The 16,676-nt window shown below is 34.4% G+C and overlaps 3 protein-coding genes across 7 annotated transcripts; 1 reads left to right on the plus strand and 2 right to left on the minus strand.

Moving 5' to 3' along the window:
* Positions 1-6,711: 6,711 nt before the first annotated feature.
* LOC118032311 (isocitrate dehydrogenase [NAD] regulatory subunit 1, mitochondrial) lies at positions 6,712-9,254 on the minus strand. Its single transcript, XM_035036988.2, has 4 exons — positions 8,586-9,254; positions 7,946-8,185; positions 7,421-7,499; positions 6,712-7,233 (listed from the first exon to the last, which is right to left on the minus strand). Exons 1-4 carry the CDS (start codon positions 9,105-9,107, stop codon positions 6,959-6,961), a joined length of 1,116 nt encoding a protein of 371 aa, XP_034892879.1. The 5' UTR covers positions 9,108-9,254; the 3' UTR covers positions 6,712-6,958.
* LOC118032308 (SEC1 family transport protein SLY1) lies at positions 8,047-12,959 on the minus strand. Of its 5 annotated transcripts, XR_012170737.1 has the most exons (4): positions 12,801-12,959; positions 10,684-12,526; positions 9,881-10,149; positions 9,654-9,794 (listed from the first exon to the last, which is right to left on the minus strand). XR_012170737.1 is itself a non-coding variant. In XM_073411370.1 (3 exons), the coding sequence occupies exons 1-2, from the start codon at positions 12,829-12,831 to the stop codon at positions 10,689-10,691; spliced, it is 1,869 nt and encodes a 622-aa protein (XP_073267471.1). In that variant the 5' UTR covers positions 12,832-12,959; the 3' UTR covers positions 8,047-8,185; positions 10,684-10,688. The 5 variants fall into 5 exon arrangements, 4 of the variants coding, with proteins under 4 accessions (XP_073267471.1, XP_034892877.1, XP_034892876.1 ...); XM_073411370.1 differs by lacking the exons at positions 9,654-9,794; positions 9,881-10,149 and adding an exon at positions 8,047-8,185; XM_035036986.2 differs by having other exon boundaries at positions 9,654-10,108.
* A 216-nt stretch (positions 12,960-13,175) lies between these two features.
* LOC118032312 (uncharacterized) lies at positions 13,176-15,985 on the plus strand. The gene is made up of 6 exons (XM_035036989.2): positions 13,176-13,310; positions 13,401-13,481; positions 14,689-14,817; positions 15,040-15,102; positions 15,295-15,419; positions 15,650-15,985. The coding sequence occupies exons 1-6, from the start codon at positions 13,218-13,220 to the stop codon at positions 15,840-15,842; spliced, it is 684 nt and encodes a 227-aa protein (XP_034892880.1). The 5' UTR covers positions 13,176-13,217; the 3' UTR covers positions 15,843-15,985.
* Positions 15,986-16,676: the final 691 nt, after the last annotated feature.

Consider the following 16,676-nt stretch of genomic DNA (forward strand, 5'->3'; position numbering starts at 1 on the left):
CATCATTAATTCACTAAATGTGTGTGTGTGTGTGTTTTGTTTTAGAAGATTGTTGGAAAGGGTTATATATGTTGTTTTTCAAAGTGTCCATATATGTTGTTTTTCAAAGTAAATATATAAAATAAATTAGTTTTTACAATATATAGTTTTAAAATAAAAGGATTTTTTAAATGCTCTAAAAACATGAAACACATATCTAATTCGTTACATTCATTTTTGATTAGCTCCACAAACAAAAATGATCAAAGTGCAAAATTCAAAGTTCCAAAACGAAGTCGTTCAAATAGTTTAATTAATTATGTATCAATCAAGATTAATCATTGTAATTCAGAAACAAAGACGGTATTCAATACGTACAAAATAACTCTTGACTTGGTTTTACTCATCTATACGACTAGATCATGCTACCTAGCTGTACACACATAATTAATTGGATTATTCTTTCATAAAAGAAAATAATTGGATTATTTAATATTTTAGTTTATGACTCTTTGAAATCTATAAATTAATTACGCACTCACATTGATCCTTGATTAGCCAAAAACCAATAGATAATTAAGCAGTAATATTCTTCCAAATTAACAACTCTGCTACATGTGATTATTATATCTCTATGTGCATGGCAGAGCTGAAGAGTTTAAAGTGTGATGTAGGTATCCACTGAAGCAACTCCCACTCTTTTTTTGGGTTTTTTTTTTTTTGAACTTAGAAGAAGACAGATAGAATTTATTAAGCAGATCCTGCTAAGACATTCTCAAGCTAGGAAATACTTGTGATCTTTTATATCAAAAGGTAAAATTCCTGAGATGAGTGTTGCTAGAACCTTTCCAAGATTTGCCATCACTTATGAGTTTGCTTACCCTATTTGGACGTATTTTTTCTTTTTTTTTAATGAAGGTTTAGCGCATAAAGCAACTCCACCATGCATGAGCCTGTAACGAAGACTGCTAGTGCTTTGGGGTCATTTCATGTAAAGAGATTCATTGTTGGGGTCCTTCTGTTTTCGTTTCTAAGCAAATCAAGTAAGTTGAAGTTGGATTGCCCTAAATGGAAGTTCAAGCACTCATCTTTTTCTTCATATTCCACACTCTTACCGTTTTCTTCTCTCCTTCTCCTTCTCCTTCTGCCACTATACATGTATTCTTTCTATTTTCCAGGATTTGTGCCACCTCTAGTAGCTAGTAGCTAGCTAGGTTTCACGCTGTTCAAAAAGCCTATTCATGCTTTTAGAATCATGGGTTCTCATGGTGTCCAAGTGGAGGCTTTGTGATCAATTATACGATGACAAGTACTACTTCTGTCATTTCATTTGATAACCTAACATGCGAGCATTCAATGGGAATTTGTTTTAAATATATTGATCACTCATGGCAATACGTCTCGATCCACTGTTTAGTACGAAAAAAACATGTAAGAAATTAATAATTGCCTATAAGAAAATAATAATCAAATGATGCTGTCACTAATAAACCCACAAATGACTAAGATTTGGCCTAAGGACAGTTTAAAGTCTTGTGTTTAAGTATTAATTATAGCCTCAAATTAATAGCTTGTGAATTTCTTGAATTTTTTTCACCATCCAATCTAAGATTTGTTTTTTAAAAAATATAAAATAAAATAAAGGTAATTTAGCTTTCATCAGAATTAATTATACAAACGAATGGTTTCTTCTTCGTATTCCCACCTAATTAATGAAGGTTTTGAAATAAATCCAGAATTAATATTGACCATTAATTAAACCGGGGGGGGGGGAAGAATCAACGATTTAATCTAGATAAAACTGGACTTGAATCATCTCATTATAAAAATCTAGAATAATGATTGAGAAGCTGAAATTTTATATATATATATATATATATATATATATATATATTATTTATTGATGTTATTCTATATGTTTATTATTAATGATTTAGATATTTTTTAGAATATTTTAAGTTAGAGGCAAAAAAAAACTAAAACAGGTAAAATAAAAACATATTTAATTAAAAAATGAAAACAAACATATAAAAATAAATAATTACTTAAAAATATATATCTAATAAATAAATATCATAAGTTGCGTTAAGGTTAAAAATTTTAAAACCCACTCAATTTGATCTAATTTGTACAACTCAATGTAAATAATTAATAAAAATCCTTCATATGAATATTATTTTTTCTTTTCTCTCTCATTTTCACACTCATAGTCATCTCTCATTCGTTTAATCTCTTTCCCTTCTCTTAATTCTCCACTTTCACATAAATTATAATTGCTCTTTTTTTAAGTTTGATATGATAATGTAACAATATATTCCAATCTTTTTGTTCGATAACCAAGAAATTATACAAAAAAATAAAAATTTCAAGAATACAGATCAAATCTTTTATTTTCTCAGTCAAATCACAAATCTAAAAACACTTTACAATTTATTCCTACTAGTTTTTCTTTCTATCATATTATTCCCTAACTATTTGATAAAATACTTTACTGTGATTTTTGTTTTGTTTTATTTTTATATGAAAATTGTGATAATTTTTAAGTTGTTCTTAATATATGCATTTTAAGAGGTTTATCTAGTTCTAACAATTTCAACCTGATTTTTTTTTTAAAAGATCATTGAATAATAAGAAAATTAATATGCTCAACTTGTGAATATTTATAATATCCATAAAAATTTTAGTCCAACATGATATATTAAAGTTATTCAGGTCCAAAAAAACTGAATTGATTGAATTTATATTTTGTAACATATCAAAATTTAAGTTGATTATAATTATGAATCAAAATACAACCCATTATATCCAATATCACCCCTAAAATCAGCAACCTTATAGCTGGAAAGCATTTCGTGATATATTTCTTCTGTTGCTGCAGTATAAATTTGTATACATAATAGCTAGCCAATAAAAGGTATTATCGATGTTTCCCTGATATTTTTTTTACCAAGGAAAAGGAAGGCAAGGAGCGAATATTCATAGGGAAATTTAAAGCTTCTCTTGGTTCATGATTCTACTGGCCATACTATTTTCCATGTGTGAGAAAAGGAATAATTTCGAATTTCCTACAGACCATCTTGTCAGCGTACATCGATCATGCCGTTTTCCTTTCCTTTTATTATCCAAGTGATTTTTTTTTTTTTAAATTTATGTTAAGAAAATACGCCCTATATATATATATATATATATATATATATTCAGTAATTATGTGATATGCAGTGCGGGCCGTGGATAAAATATTTTTATTTTTTATAAAAAGAATTATATAAAGATTTTTTTAATGTATTTCTGTAGTTTAAAAAATTTAAATTCCAATAAAAATTTATATGCATGTAATTAAATAAATCAAAAATTATTTTAAATAAATATTTATAAAACAATAGTCGAAAATACAATAAGAAACCGGAAATTAATGGCGTCAATCCACCCTTATATATATATATATGAAAAAAGGACCCTGCCGGCCGGATAACCTTTCGTTTCTCTCAAGGACGATGGCAAGCAGATAAAAAGAAGAAATGGCATTAGATACCTAGTCAACGCACATTCAAATAAATTTTAGTGGCCAATCAATCTATTTTCTTTGTTTTAAAGTATAATTTAGAGTACTGTTGGAACCTTGTTAGTTAAATTAAAGACTTGTAATCAAATCTTTTTAATAAATAAATGTTAAAAGGAAGGTAGATTTCTTTAACCATGAAATTATTTCTTGAAGTTACTTTGTATAATAATATAATTAATGAGAAATGGATGGACTTTAACCGTCCAATTATTCCTCAAGAGTCATATATATTCACATAGCTTCCTTGCCAATCAAACAATATATTATTCAGAGAGATTCCTTGCAAATTAAGAAATTAATTAAATAAATAAAAAAAAATAACAAGTGCTTCACAATTAATAGATATAGGATGTAGCATCTAGGGCGTATAATTAAGACCTAAAACCTCGAAATGTAAAGCCATTGATTTGTGCTCATCCCGTGGAAGCAAGGAATCTGAATTTTGTCTATTTTTCAGGATCCCCTCTTGCTCGGCCTGAAAAACATATTACTGAATGAGCAAGCTAAGTATATATACTATATGTATATATATTAATTATTATTTTTGTTAACATGGAGTTACTAATAAGTATATCAATATTAAGATATAATAGATACTCATGTAATTATCAAAATAATATATATCATATCGAATAAAATTTAGTTTAATATAAATACTCAAAAAAATAAAACAACATATATAAATATTCAATAAAATAATTAATTATACTCATCATATATATATATATATATATATATAACATGCATATTAAAGATTTATCCCACTCACTCAAAAAACAAAAACAAAAAAAAACAAACAAATACGGAACTGGAGGCTATTGAAAATCATTAGGAAAGAACGTTAATAGAACTGTAATGGATACAATCTATTCTTCAATAAGCTCATGATTTCATTAATCAAATCAATTTGTTTTATACTAACTAACACGCTAATGCTTCAATTAAATTCCTTAAATCATTCAATCATCAATTCAAAGTAAAACCCTAAATACTTTTTAAATCCTTTCATAATCAATTTTCTAATAGAAAATAACAAAAAAAGGAAATCACTTGCTTGTTTATACAACTTTTTTGAATAAAAAGTGTGTGTGTCTATATATATATATATATATATATATATTTCTTTTTAAAAATATCTAAGGGTTGGGTTTAGAACTAAAATTTGAACTGAAGTTTATTGGCCCAAAACATGTATCTTTCATTTTAAGGCTGCATTTGTTTCTTAAAAATTGATTTCCGGAAAACTATTTTTCAAACTTTCATGTTTTTGTTTGCTATTAGAAAAATTGATTAACGAAAAATGCTTTCTGGTTAATGGAAAATACTTTCCAATCAAATAAAAATTTGGTTTGGTTTTTAATAAAGTGTTTTCCTTTTATTTTGAGCAGAAAACATTTTTTGAAAGTTGTGAAAAATTTAGAAATACCATATTATTTATTGATTATATCAAATTTGATCCTCAAACTTTTGATTGCTATATATATTTTATCTTCAATATTTATTTTTCAATTTCATCCATTAGAATTTAATTTTTATATTAATTTTGATTCTTATTTTTATAATTATTATTTGCTTTTTTCTTATCATTTTTAATTGAAATTTTTTATCTATTAAATTTGATCCTCATTCTTTTGATTGTTATTTATTTTATTTAAAATAAGTTATGAAATGTTAATTATTATTATTTTAATTTCTTCATCTTTTTTTTTTTTTTTATTTTTATTTTTATTTTGATTATTATTTATTTATTTGAGATAATTTATGAAATTATATATATTTTTTTCAATTTCATTCTCATTTAACATTTTAATTTATAAGATTTGTTCCTCATTATTTTAATAAATTTTAAAAAAAATTAAATATTAATAAGTTATTTTTCAGCTTATTTTTCATAACATAATCAAATACTAGAAAATATTTTTTAATTTATTTTTTATTACACTACTAAATATAAAAAAATAATTTATTTTTCTAGAATTTATTTTTTAAAAATTTACTTTTAAAAATACAACTACTTTCCGGCAAATGAAATTTGAACAGACCTAAATAGTTTAACTAATCAATGTTGGAAAGCAACTTGAAAATTGAACAAGGTGGAGAAGTCGGCACCTAGGAGATGAAGAAGAAGCAAAGTGCAAATTGAATAAAGTTCAGGTACCTTCAAGAGTAGTAACATCCACGTGCACAGTTCTGGCGCCAAAAGTATTTGCCTATCCGAGTCAACAAGCCCTCGTCATGGTATTCTAGATGGAGCCTGTACGAACGCAAACTGCTTTATCAATGATGGCTTCATCGATCAGGATCAAATGTGGATGCCATTGGCGCACAGTAAGAACATGATCCAAAACCCTCCAAATAATACTGTCCTATAGTCATCCAGATACAAAATCATTGCCCGGATTTCGCTCCATCCTTTTGCTTCCAGTACTGACCGAGTAGGCTTGCTAGTAGAGGTACCCTACTATCTTCCCCAACACCTTAATAATTAGGGTTTCTTCCTACTTTTTATGTAACCTCCTTTTCTCAGCAGCGGACAAACAGATCGCAGGACAATCCTCCTCCTCGTCACCATCATCTTCCTGGTCAGATTCCTCCTCGGAACAGTATCCTTCAAACAGTCCTTCCCCATTGACTCTGTCCCCCATAAGAGTATCCTTACACGACTTGCACTTCGGCTCCTCCGTATTCACAGGCTCCTCGTCCTCTCTGACAAAGCCCGTTCCTTCCCCATCCATGACGTCTCCAACACCAACTTTTACCTTTTCACCACCACGTTCCTCCAAATCTTGCTTTTCAAGACTGGGTGTCCCCTCGCTGAACACAGAGAGTGTGTACATTTTTAATTTAATTTAGATTTAACTAGGTATATACTCAAATTCTGGTGCAGGACTTTTTGAGTCCTTGAATTTTCAATTTGGGATAAATTTGATCTCCATCATCTATTCCATTGACAATTTATATGCTAAAGGTCAAGATTCATATTTATTTTGCTGTTTTAGGCAAGGTACCTGGGATTTTTTGTAGGTGGGTTGCCTCGACCTAATAGTGATTATTAACGTTTAGTAATTAATTAGTCTTTGTAGCCATTTAGTGGTGCCTACCTTTGAGAACTCAAAGCCAATTGCCTGTTCCAGAGCTCAAGATTCCAATAAAGGATGGAGCAATATAGCTGAACAATCAGGGGCAGGTTCTTATTAAAACGTTCCCTGATTCCATCACAACCAGAAAAGAAAAGCCTTATCTTATTTGGGAGGAAAAGAAAATGAATAACAGACACTATAAGATAATCCTGCAGTAGAATAGGATTAACTTGTATAGCAGGGGAGGGGGGAAGAACGGTGGCACGATACTTGCACAGGAAGACATGATAGTATGAAACAATGGCTGACAATCAGGGGGCAGAATTCCTGGTACGGATCAGTCCAGATTAGCAATGACAGCATCAACCACCTCTTGTGTGGTGCTGTCTCCACCAAGGTCTTTGGTTCGACACTTCCCCTCAGATATTACATGCTTCACTGCAGTCTCAAGTCTATCAGCAAATGAAGGAAACTGAAGGTGTCTCAGCATCATGGCGGACGAGAGGAGCAAGGCCACTGGATTTGCCTTCTTTAGTTCTACCATTTTTTCTTTTCCCACGTTTCCAGCAGAAGCACCTTGCTCAAAAACAGCATAATCAGCTCCCACATTACCTGTAGTGGCCAATTTTTTTTTTATAAGGCAAGCTTATAGAGCTAATAATAACAGAAAAGGTACAAAGGACGTGAAACAATCAAGCCCCTAACAAGCTTCAAGATTCAGGATTCCTTAACTGATAACTCCAATAAAGAAGGTAGGGAAAAGTCTTTTGCATAATTACAACTTTAACCAAATTCATACCTCCTGGCATGACACCAGTGCCTCCAGCTATACCAGCAGCTGTATTTGCCACAAGATTGCCATAGAGATTAGGAGTAACCTGTACAGAAAATAACAGAGCTTTCATTAGTGAAAAGGTCTAAAGTCAAAAGAGCTAAACAGTTGACAATCAAGCATGCACAAGACTATTGATTGCAGACAGTAGCCACTGCAAGAAGCTCAGTGAGGAGACATGAAAAGACAAAAACTGCAAGTCCAATTCTCAATTAGTTTACACCATGGTTTTAGCATCCTTGTATTATTAAATAGGGTGCTACATTTAATCACAAGACAATTTCTTTCCTAACCATATGAATTGATAATTCTCTCACGACAGCAAATGCTACCGAGAGACCTGCTGCTGAACAACAGCCTTGTTCCAACACGTCAAAACTGAGGTTGCATACCAACACCATAAATACATAGAAATCAACTAATAATGAATAATATCCTCCATAGACATCAATTCAAACAATAATGAACAAAAGTTTTCAAAAAATCACTAACCATCACATCAAATTGCTCAGGTTTCGAAACCAGCTGCATACAGCAATTATCCACAATAATCTCAGTATACTTTATACTCGGATATTTCTTCGCAACCTCTCTGCAAGACTCCAAAAACAATCCATCTGCAAGTTTCATAATATTTGCCTTATGCACTGCCGTCACTGTCTTCCTATTATTCAAATACGCATACTCAAATGCATATTTCGCAATTCTCTCCGAGCAAAACTTCGTTATCACCTAAAAACATATTCGTCACCATCAACACACCATTATATATATAAAAAAAGGAACAAATCACAAACAACAAAAAGTAATTATTCAAAATGAAACAAACAATCGTCAAATCAGTTTTATAAGATTTCAATCTACCTAAAACTCGAACTTGAATATGCAAAACATAATTATCACAAGAGAAACTATTGTTCATGGGGGGCGATAGAATAATACTAGTTTAGGTTCTTCCCGGAATCACTTCCGGGAAAATCCCATCCATCAAATCAACATGTCCCTTTAGTGGGTCACAAATATTCAATGATCATGATTATTAACAAAACAATTAGCAAATCATTAACTAATGATAAACACAATAAACAACAGAACAATTCACTAAGTCAAACAAACAATAAAGGTTGATTACTTTAAGGCTTTCAACAACACCAGGAACCACTTCATGCTCAAGCCCAGCGTATTCCCCTTCAGTATTCTCTCTAATAACAACAATATCAACATTTTCGTGCCGTGTAGGTAACCCTGGCAAATTAAAACAATTCACCAGCGAAGCATACAAATCCAATTCCTTCCTTAACGAAACATTCAGCGAGCTGACACCACCACCGACCGGAGTCCTCAATCCTCCTTTCAGACAAACTTTGTTTTTCTTAATCGATTCGATAACTTCTGCCGGAATGCGATTCATGTCGCCGTGGACTTCGTATTTCTCGAAGTAAACCGGTGCGTGCATCGCTTGCATTACTTGTTCTACTGCGTTGGTGACTAAAGGCCCGATTCCGTCTCCGGGGATGAGGGTGACTGCGCGTGGTGTTCCGTCTCCGGGTCGCGGCATGTAGGTAACGGACCGGGAAGTTGGGATGGGGGTTAGAGAGAAGGAGGTGGTGGGTTTGGTTAGGGCTTTGAGGAGGGAGAAAGACCGGCGAGCCATGGAGGCTTATGGATTTTTTGCGTTTGATTTTTGGAAATTAGGGCTAGGAGGCCATCAAAGGAGAGGGAGAAAAGAGCGCGTAATTTGGTAATCGAGGAGACTAGAATAGAAAGGAAGAGGAAAGTGAAGATGTTGCGGAAAGCTTAATTGTAGTCCCTATTGTATATATTTATTCTCAGTTAGAGTCTAAAACAAAAGACTATCAATCAGATATCAAATGTTTTGAAAATTTTCGGTTAGGTCCTTCGGAGAATATTTGTTAATATTTTCCATCTAATAAATATAAATATTGATAAAGGATGCTGTTGTCAATAAATGTAGGAAAGATTTGGGGCATGTTTTTGTTTAACTACTTTGCTATTATGAATATTTAGATTTTTACTCAATAAATAATAATAAAATAGGAACTCAGATTTATGAATAAATATTATCACATGTTTATTTTATTTTATTGCCCTGTAATGACTTATGAAATATTTCTTAGGGATTTTGATTTTTGAACATTTTTGGACCATCTCATATTGAAAGGCTCAGAAAAGAAATCTCTCAGCATAATATAACTCAACTAAGGTCAGCTAAAATCAGCTTCGGGCCTTCAAAGGTTCATCAACAGCTAGAGAAGCTGACACCTATAAAACCGTTTACCTGCTGCCTTGTCTTTGGTCGACCAATCTGCATCGTAATTGCCTGTAAATTACATCACATCAGGAGTTCTTAATTTGGAAAGCTTCCCTCTCAACAATTTCTCTTGGAAGGTGATGGGATATTTGAACCTTTTAAGGCTACGACGATGATTAGGGCAATTATAGAGCTCACTTGGCACCCTGAATATAGCAGTTTGGTTTATCATTCTGCATCGGAACCAGGATATTACTCGGAACAGAGTACGTAAATTCGGTGATCCTCAAACTCAAACAGTCGACTTCAGAAGATGATGAAATATACAATGAGCACCCACCCCTAGCTGTCACCAGTAGCTATTTCTTCCAATGTTTTGCAGCCTGATAATGAACAATGACAAGGAAATGCCAACGTCTGATGCCTAACTCATCAAAAAACAGATCAGATAAAAGGAAGGGTGGATTAAAAGACAATGACGGCAAAACCATAGGCATCCTGATAGATCGCCTCCACAGGCGATTATCAAGCACTCAATTCTTCATCTCACAAAGGTTGAAATAATTGAACGGTCATGCATACAATGTACGGATTAAAACTAACAAATAATTCTCTAGCAATCACATTTTCGAAAGAAGAAATGAAATATTCTTTTTCTAACCATACAAAGATTAACTTCAATGAAGCTCAGAAAACGTTTTTTAATGGCGGATACCATCTCTCAATATAATGAACATAAAAGGGATCCTTTCAGTGTCAAAGAAAGTCAGAGTTCTATTTGAAAAAGCCTCCATATAGCGTTATACCCAAGAAATACGAAAACCTAATTCTCAGCTATTAACCAGCTTCAAAACCTTTTCTGCCAACAATCCATTCATGCTGAATCAACATTCGAAGCTCCTTTTTTTCACGCATCAACCATGAAACAACTGGCCTTATAATGCATATACAAAAATACCTGAACTAGAGGGTTGGAGCAGGAGAAGCCACAGTACTACCCAATCCCATCTTCTGCCCCAACACTGTAAGCTGCTCAACGAACTCAATTCCAGTGAGGATTTCTGTTGTTCCATATATAACATGCTTGACAGGCTGCTGACGCTGTGCAAATTCTTGCAAGCTTCCATACTCCATATAATTACCACCACCGATCATAAACACTATAGCTTCTTTAAATGGCCCTTTCAGATGGCTGCCACTGGTCCCAGAGCCTGACTTGGGAGCTCGAGGATCAAACACAAGGTAAGAATCCACATCAGGATTTGGCCTCCCCTCCATCAAAGCTTCCACAATCCTCGTTAATGCCAGCTGCCTATCACTAGATAATAAATTCTTCACACCAGCTGTCACAGCGCTAATTGACTGCCCATAAAGTTTTTCAGCCCAATCAACAATGTTACTTCGACTGGCAGAATTTGATGATGCCAATGACACATTTAAGGACTTCATTTTCTTCACATACTGGAATGCACAAGTATCAACCTCAGACTCCCTTAGAGAAGTTTCAATGGCTTCCACTTCTGACGGATTAATACTTTCAGAACATATAAGGTAAATGATTGCAAATCTGAGCTTATCCATCTTGGTTCCTTTCCCTCTAAGCACACCCAAAAGTTCATTCCGATCAATCCCTCCTCTGACCATCATGTCATCCTCTTTTTTTGCATAGGAATCAAGAGACCTCTCCTTGATCTCACCCAACAAAACAGTTGCAATGTTTGTGTGCTTATCAATCACCTGCTTCCGCTCTGTCAATTCAGGCAGAGAGTTCACAGCATTCATCAAATGCTTGGTGTTCCCAATCAAGTCCGTCCCCTCAAACTCAGCCCCATCAGTTCCTCCAGTCCTCCTATTAAGCTCATCAACATCCTTCTTATACTTGTTCAATTGAGTCTCAATTTCCACTGCAACTTCAGGAAACTCCAGGGACCCATTTGCCACCCAAAATGGATCAGAACTATCCAATTCATATGACCTCATCCCACCCTTTTCCCCTGGCACACTCAACCTGTTAAGCCTCAAGCCAAGAACATCATGAACAAGAGGAAGATACCTAAAATCATGTTGTATTCCAACTGACAATTCAAAATTTCGATCAAATATACACAAAACTGGCCTCTGAAATGAGCTCGCAAAACCCCCACCTTCTGTAAACAAATTGTTCTTTGACAATAAATGATCTCTCAACTTCTGATCTAACACCGACGCCACCATCTCTGCTGGCCCTCCACTTGGACACCTAATAACTGGCACAACAGCGAGTGTTGCCAACACACAAAATAACCCACTAGCAACCTTCTCAACAATCTCCTCAATCTCTCTATCACCAGCAGATGGATCATTCAACTGAACATAACAAGACTTCTGCGCCAACGAAAACAAGTTATGCTCCAAAGTCACAAACTCCAAATACTGGTCATGCACCTTCAAAATCTTATCTATGGACTCCGAATTCAATGTCCCGGATGCAAGATCCTCAAGAAGCGGACGAGGAATAGATGAAGAAAAATTAAGGTGCAAGCTATCATAAAGCGAGCGTGACGCATCAGCAACAATCCTCTGAACATTAACTTGACTTGGTTGAACAAAGTACACAGCAGGGACATCATGGACAGGCTTTCGATCCTTGTCAATAAGGAAATAAAGAGTAACCCCATGTTTTCTCAGATCCTTGACATGAATCAATGGAGATAATATATTTTGACAAAATTTATCATAGATCAAGATCTTGTAAATCTCTTCATTAGCAGTACCAGTTGCATTCAAAGGTTGGTTCAGATTTAGCATCCGGATTATACATTCTGCAGCCCCCAAAAAAATGAAATTACAAAACTTGATCAAAAAACACATCAGATTAAAAAAAAAGGAAAAAAACTTGTAAGTGTAATTTGGGATCAAATCTAAATAACAGAAAATGGGTTCACATCAAAATCAAAACTTACTCACTAAATACACGAAATTAAGCAAAAAGGAATGAACTTAAGAGGTTATTTGGGCTTAAAACTAGGTAATAAAAAATGGGTTATTGCTTCATTCCACAAGAGATCCAAAGAGAGAGGGAGAAAAGGCACTGACCTGTCTGTTTTTGACGCAGATTGAGAGCCATAACAGTAGGAAAAAGAAAAAAAATCTGAACTTAGTGAAATCTCGGAGTGTAAATTTGTCACTCTCTAGTCTCTCTCTCTTCAATTTATCCCTTCATTGTTAGCTTCCCTGTCTAAAATGGTGAGATCAGGGGTTTGGCTATATATGTTGGATTCAATGACGTCGGCTTCATTATAGTGTGATCTTGATTATCCGATAGAATTATAACACGTCATATGTTTAGAATTCATTTTCTTGACTTTGGTTGACTATTACTGGAGCTGACCAATGAGGAACTGCCACGTCATTGACATGAAGCATTAAATATGTGGTCATCTGCCCGATTTTTAGAAACAGGCAGAAGAAGAGGGAGGGGAGTGTGGAGGAGAAGAGAGAGAGATTCTGGCTATGGAAAAAAAAATGTTTTTGAGAAACAAATATTGGGTTTTAAGGCATGGAAAGAGCATTCCTAATGAAAAGGGTCTCATTGTTTCCTCTATGGTGTTACTACCTATCTTTTTAAAAACTCTACCTTTTATTCCTAAACCTGTTTCAATGCTTGTTTATAACCAGTGGGTGATTTTATAACAGGAAAATGGGATCAAGGAAGAATACCAATTAGCAGATGAAGGTGTTGGTCAGGCACAGTTGGCTGGAGAATTGTTCCTTAAGGTGTGTATTTCAGTGTGAAGATTGCATTTTTCAAAAAGATAACATCTTTCATGTTTTATCCTTCTTATCTGCTGTTCCTATGTATTCTATTTGCATAGACTAGCTGGTTCTTAGGCTTTGTTCTAATTTTATGGGCATCGTAATTCACAAAATAAAAGGGCAGTTCTGATTGTATTTTGAAAAAAATTGACACCTTTTCGGACAAATCCTTGAATTCCTAGAGTTAGAGAGGTTTAGGATGTTATAGTCTATGACTTGAGGTTTTTCAATTTCATAAGCAGCAAAGCATGGAAGGTCCTTTAGAAAAACTAAGAAGTTCAGGTTTCTGATGATGGTTTGAATATTCAAAACTTTTGAAGATGCCAGACCTTGGGACGAGATGGAATAGCTGAGTTGATTATGTGAGTTTTCAAAATTATGTACTTCAACTTGCTTTCTATCCCTGTTTGAGCACTACCCAACACTTTTGCGAACTTTGTACTGTAAAGACATAAAAGGACCAAAGAAATCAAAGTTTGGCGTGTCTTAAAATTGACAAGAGATTATGGGAAGAAAGTAGTTGTTTCCTGTAGGAGTTTTTTTGAGGGTGGACAATCAATTACTATTTGCAAGAGAATATAAACGTATGCATGTCAGCTGGGAATATCACTCTAAGAATTATGCAAGAATGGGGTACATTGGAAAATGATGGTATTCTGAATTTGGATAGGCTGTGGTATCACTTTGTTGGAAGCATTTGTGGATGACAAAGAGACCAAAAATGAAAGATTTCTAGGATGTTGTTGTAGAGATAATTGACGTGTGAGAGAGTTTAAGGAAAGAATTTGAAAAGCCAATTTTTTAAAATGCTTGATGTTGTTATAGAGGATGGGTTGACAAAAGGTTTTCAATAAACAAGGAGAAAGTAAAGACTGAACAATATGGAAAATGAGATTGGAGCCTCTGGGTGGGGAGTTGGCACTTGGTAGCATACAAGGGCATATCATGCTGAGCATCAAATAACTTTGTTTATGATTTTGTGAATTCCTTTTGCCAATGATATCAAGGTTGGCGGTATACGTGAGGAGAAAGCTGCAATTGCTAATGGCTTGATGGAACTCTTTTTTATCCCTTAGTAATTGGCTTTCTTTAACTACAGTTGTTGATTCCCCCCTTCAGCAAATTTAAGAGTCCGCTGCATATCCAGCTAACTGTATAATCTGTGCAGGAATTGAAAGAGAGAAACATACCACTTGAAAGTGTTCGCATCTGCTACTCTCCATTTGCAAGAACAAGCCACACTGCCAAAGTTGTTGCATCTGTTTTGAATCTTCCTTTTGAAGGTCCTCAATGTAAAGTGAGTTACCTAACCCAATGAGCATTCTTTATTTAGTGCATCTACTTATCTGCTGCACCGAAGTGCTTGAAAAGTGTTGTACATCTGAAGAAAATAATCTGCTGAACTTCTGGTCTCTTTTCTATCAGAAACCTGTGTTCAGTCAATTAAATATAATGAGTTTTTTCTTGTGTGTTTGTTGTTATTCCTCATACTCATTATAAAGTAAATGCTACTTGGCAGATGATGGGAGATCTTCGAGAACGCTATTTTGGTCCTTCATTTGAACTTTTTTCACATGATAAGGTAACACATTCGTGGATTTTTTTTTCTTGCCATAAGGCTACTAGATTAAGGGTCTTTTGTACATGTATATGGTAAGATGGAGCACTCACTGCAACAATGGTCTCACTCAATAACCCACACCATCTAAGCCAAAGAAGCACAGCCCTTCACCCTAGCAATTGAGGCTTACCTTTTTTCTTTCTCAATCGACAGTATGCTGAGATATGGGCACTTGATGAGAAAGATCCATTCACACGACCAGAAGGTGGAGAAAGTGTTAATGATGTCGCTACTAGACTTGCAAGTGCTCTGGCAATTATCGAGTCAGAATTTCAAGGGTAAGCATGTCCATGTTTCTATGGTATTATGAAAAGTATGATCCAGAAAATGAGGAAACAGTTTTAGTATCCTCAGTATTATCACCTTATAATCCATCAAAGTGTTTTTAGGAAATATTGAACGTTTCTGGGAACATATAAAAGAAACCCATTCTTTTTCAAGTTGCATTTTAATGTGAACGTTGGCATTGGCTGTAAAGGCTTTGTTTTAATTATCAATTGCTGTGCAGGTGTGCCGTCTTGATTGTGAGCCATGGTGACCCCTTGCAAATCTTGCAAACAGTACTAAATGCAACCAAGCAAAACACAGAGTCGTCCTCTAATGACTTGGCATCAATAATTCAAGCAGTCAAGGTCCCTTCTGTCTTGTCTCAGCACCGGAAATTTGCACTGGTTACTGGAGAACTTAGGCCGGTAGAATAATTTGCAACTCATGTTGAGTGATGTGGTTTGAGACTTCAGTGATTTGATTTTGTTTAGACTTGAAAAATATCCCCTGAAGCAACAATGATTCTTCTGATGAGCAGTAGCATACTCTGCTTAATAAAAGATCCATTCTGTTTCAATGTGTTTTGGATAAAATATACTTGATAGGTAGAGGATTTTGCCATAAATGAAATGGTTTGCAGTATATTGGCCAACACCAAACTGATGGTATAATTGGCAAGCACCGAAGCTTGGGTCACATATTTGTGATTTCACACAATAACACAGTTCCAAACAGACACAAGGACTGCAGCAATAACAAAAAGAACAGAGTAAACAGAGTTTATGAGAAGCAAACTCTTCCTTGTTTTTCTGCACACCAAGTCTCAGTAACTGAGTCAATCCAACGGAGGTTCCCAGCATGAAGAACTGCTTCATATAACCCTGGCACCCCATGATACATAAGATCCTTGAACGTCCCATGCTTTGGGACAGAAGAGAGCTCTGCATTCATACTCCAACAACATCTCACCGTTCTTCAACAAGCATAAAACTTTAACAAATCCGCTGTTCAAATAGAACTTAGAAACCTTGAATGATTTATCTTGTTCCAAACCCCTTGGCAAGTAAGCTCCCATGTTGTACTTCTTGACCCAAGACTCCACCACTCCATATTCCATAACCATAACTCAAATTCTCCTTGGTTGCACAATGATGTTGCAGAAGACAATCTCCTAGAATAACAAGTTGATAGCCACACCCATTGGAGCCACAACCATTAGGTTTTGGGACTACTTGCAATCGATCATCTGCAAGATGAAAAGAGAGAAT

Source organism: Populus alba, chromosome 9, assembly GCF_005239225.2.
Source record: "Populus alba chromosome 9, ASM523922v2, whole genome shotgun sequence".
NCBI classification, from domain to species: domain Eukaryota; kingdom Viridiplantae; phylum Streptophyta; class Magnoliopsida; order Malpighiales; family Salicaceae; genus Populus; species Populus alba.

Excerpts from the sequence above, each read along its gene's own strand:
- LOC118032312 (XM_035036989.2), top strand. The coding sequence starts at position 13,218 with ATGGAAAAAAAAATGTTTTTGAGAAACAAATATTGGGTTTTAAGGCAT. Across the intron at positions 14,818-15,039 it reads TTGAAGGTCCTCAATGTAAA|ATGATGGGAGATCTTCGAGA; the intron begins GTGAGTTACCTA and ends GCTACTTGGCAG. Across the intron at positions 15,103-15,294 it reads AACTTTTTTCACATGATAAG|TATGCTGAGATATGGGCACT; the intron begins GTAACACATTCG and ends CTCAATCGACAG.
- LOC118032311 (XM_035036988.2), bottom strand. The coding sequence starts at position 9,107 with ATGGCTCGCCGGTCTTTCTCCCTCCTCAAAGCCCTAACCAAACCCACC. Across the intron at positions 8,186-8,585 it reads GTGTTGTTGAAAGCCTTAAA|GTGATAACGAAGTTTTGCTC; the intron begins GTAATCAACCTT and ends ATATGTTTTTAG. Across the intron at positions 7,234-7,420 it reads CACTGGTGTCATGCCAGGAG|GTAATGTGGGAGCTGATTAT; the intron begins GTATGAATTTGG and ends TGGCCACTACAG.
- LOC118032308 (XM_073411370.1), bottom strand. The coding sequence starts at position 12,831 with ATGGCTCTCAATCTGCGTCAAAAACAGACAG. Across the intron at positions 12,527-12,800 it reads TCTGCGTCAAAAACAGACAG|AATGTATAATCCGGATGCTA; the intron begins GTCAGTGCCTTT and ends TGGGGGCTGCAG.